This window comes from Argentina anserina, chromosome 7 (genome assembly GCF_933775445.1).
Source record: "Argentina anserina chromosome 7, drPotAnse1.1, whole genome shotgun sequence".
NCBI classification, from domain to species: Eukaryota; Viridiplantae; Streptophyta; class Magnoliopsida; order Rosales; family Rosaceae; genus Argentina; species Argentina anserina.
Window position 1 is genome coordinate 3,910,619 of NC_065878.1, and position 2,870 is coordinate 3,913,488.

At 39.0% G+C, this 2,870-nt stretch overlaps 1 protein-coding gene across 1 annotated transcript; it reads left to right on the plus strand.

Annotated features, from left to right (window-relative positions):
- The first annotated feature begins 410 nt into the window (after nucleotides 1-410).
- Nucleotides 411-2,558, plus strand: LOC126803163 (dynamin-related protein 4C-like). Its single transcript, XM_050530925.1, is given in 2 exon segments — nucleotides 411-2,051; nucleotides 2,053-2,558. Coding segments are annotated over 2 exon segments (1,980 nt in total). The 5' UTR covers nucleotides 411-462; the 3' UTR covers nucleotides 2,444-2,558.
- The last annotated feature ends 312 nt before the right edge of the window (nucleotides 2,559-2,870 follow it).

Sequence of the window (2,870 nt, forward strand, 5' to 3'; positions counted from 1 at the left end):
ATACTCTGTAACCTGCGCATCAGGATTCAATATCACAATTTCACAAGACATGTCATATGAGTTTCACGATTTTCATTCAAGTATACTTAATAACTATTATGGTCCAAAAATTGGACTATGATGCATGAAATAACAAATTGTACAAAAGCTAAAATGTAAACGATCAAACATTGTGAAATCCAAACCAGCTGACAGGTTTGATTCTTCCGCTTTCCTTTTACTTTTACATTACTGGTATTATGTTGCTTTAGCATTTTGTTTGGTTCAATTCACATGGATTAGTGGGAGTTCTGTCAGCTGTACCAAACCTAATAAAGCAGTCTAAAGGTCCCTAGCTAGCTCCATTGTTTACACATTACTGAACTGAGTATTCTGATATTATTACTCTAATTCCATCTCTTTTCTCCATCAACTAGTACTCTTATAGTCTTCTTTCAGTCAGTACATCAGATTATCAAGAAGATGGGAGCTTTTGGTTTAGCAGAGATTTCAGATGATGAAGGATCGTCATCTGTAGATAACGCTATCATTGAAGCAGCACCTATTGTGTCATCCTACAATGACAAAATCCGTCCTCTTCTTGATGCCGTCGACAAGCTTAGAAGCCTCATGGTTATGGAGGAAGGCATTCAGCTCCCCACCATTGTTGTTGTGGGTGACCAATCATCTGGCAAGTCAAGCGTCCTTGAATCCCTGGCCAGCATCAGTCTGCCACGCGGACAAGGTATCTGCACCAGAGTGCCCCTTATAATGAGGCTTCAACACCACTCTAGTCCTGAACCAGAGTTCCAGTTGGAGTACAATGGCATAGTTGAGCACACTGATGAGGTCAACATTGCTGATGATATTGTCAATGCTACCAATGCTATTGCTGGTGGAGGTAAAGGAATTTCTAACACCCCATTGACTTTGTTAGTGAAAAAGAACGGTGTTCCAGATTTGACTATGGTTGATCTCCCTGGAATTACTAGAGTTGCTGTTAATGGCCAGCCTGAGGATATCTGTGATCAAATTAAAGATATGATCATGGAGTATATCAAGCCTGAAGAGAGCATCATTCTCAATGTGTTGCCTGCTTCTGTTGATTTTACAACTTGCGAATCGATCAGGATGTCACAGAGTGTGGATAGAACTGGTGATAGGACTCTAGCTGTGGTGACAAAGGTTGATCAGACGCCTGAAGGACTATTGGAGAAGGTTACAGCAGATGATGTCAGCATTGGTCTCGGTTATGTCTGTGTGAGGAACCGGATTGGAGATGAAACTTACGAGGAGGCAAGGGCCAAATCTCATCGACTATTTCAAACTCATCCTTTGCTGTCTAAGCTTGACAGATCTATTGTTGGAATTCCAGTTCTGGCTCAAAAGTTGGTGCAGATTCAAGCTTCTAGCATAGCTAGAAACTTGCCAGACATTGTCAAGAACATAAATGACAAGCTGAGTTCTTGTCTTTTGGAGTTAAACAAAATGCCAAAGAGTCTGTCATCTGTTGCTGAAGCCATGACTGCTTTTATGCAGATCATCGGATCATCAAAAGAATCACTTAGGAAAATTCTGGTGAGAGGAGAATTCGATGAATACCCTGATGACAAGCGCATGCATTGCACTGCTCGTATTTATGAGATGCTCCGTCAGTACTCAGATCAACTTCACAATGAAAGTGACTTGAAAAGTAACTTCTTAATAGAGGAGATCAAGATTTTGGAGGAAGCTAAAGGTATTAGCCTACCCGATTTTGTTCCTCGCAGTGCTTTTCTTGTTATATTGCAGGGAAAAGTGAAGGCCATTTCGAGCATCCCTATTGGGTTTGTTGAGAAAGTTTGGACTTATATTGAAGAAGTGGTTATGTCTGTATTGATGGATGATACAGAAAACTATTATCAGCTTCAGTTATGCACCAGAAGAGCTGGTCAAAATCTTATAACAAGGATGAAAGAAAGGTCAATTGAATGGATGATGGAGATTGTGGAAATGGAGAACCTGACTGACTATACATGTAATCCAGAATATGTATCCGAATGGGATCGGCTGATGGTTCAACGAGACTCATTTATATGTGGTGATGAATATAAATGAGACTACAATCTGTCTAGAGGGTATTGGGGAGGTTGAAGTTGGAGCTCTTAAGCAGTATCCTCATGTCCTGTCTCTGGCTTTCGACTTGAAAATGAGGATGACTGCTTACTGGAAAGTTGTTCTGAGAAGGCTTGTTGATTGTATGGCTTTGCATTTACAGTTGAGTGTTTCGAAGCTTGTGAACAAAGACATGGAAATTGAGATTGTGAATGAGCTGATGGGACCAAATTGTGGTGGTGGGATTGAGAAAATGCTGGAGGAATCTCCTGCAGTTGCCGTCAAGCGCGAGAAGCTGGTGAAGAGCATCAAAAAGCTCAGGGATTCCAAAGAGGTTGTTGCTAAGATCTTGGATGGCGTTGCTACCTAATGGTGATCAAGTGCTTGCATAATATCATCAATGCAAGTAGTATGAGTAATGTGGAAGTTCATCATGTATACATGTTTGTATGAACATCTATTTCTGGCAATCAGAGTGAATTTACTTTACATACAGCTTTAGTTTGTTCAAAGATTTTTATTAAATAAGATAATATGTAATCCTTGTACTCGATTGACTACTTGTGAATGATATATTTATTATTTTAAGCTTGAAACAGAAAAAGTACCATATGTCGGAGGATAATGAAACGAGAATAATAACAACGTAATGAAACATAATTAAATCATTTATTAATTAATAATGTGGTATATATATATATATATATATATGCATTACATACGGAGTATCCCGAAGAATCAATGATTCATATCTATTACATTAAAGCATAATCTACTCCAATAAGGAAACCTAAATA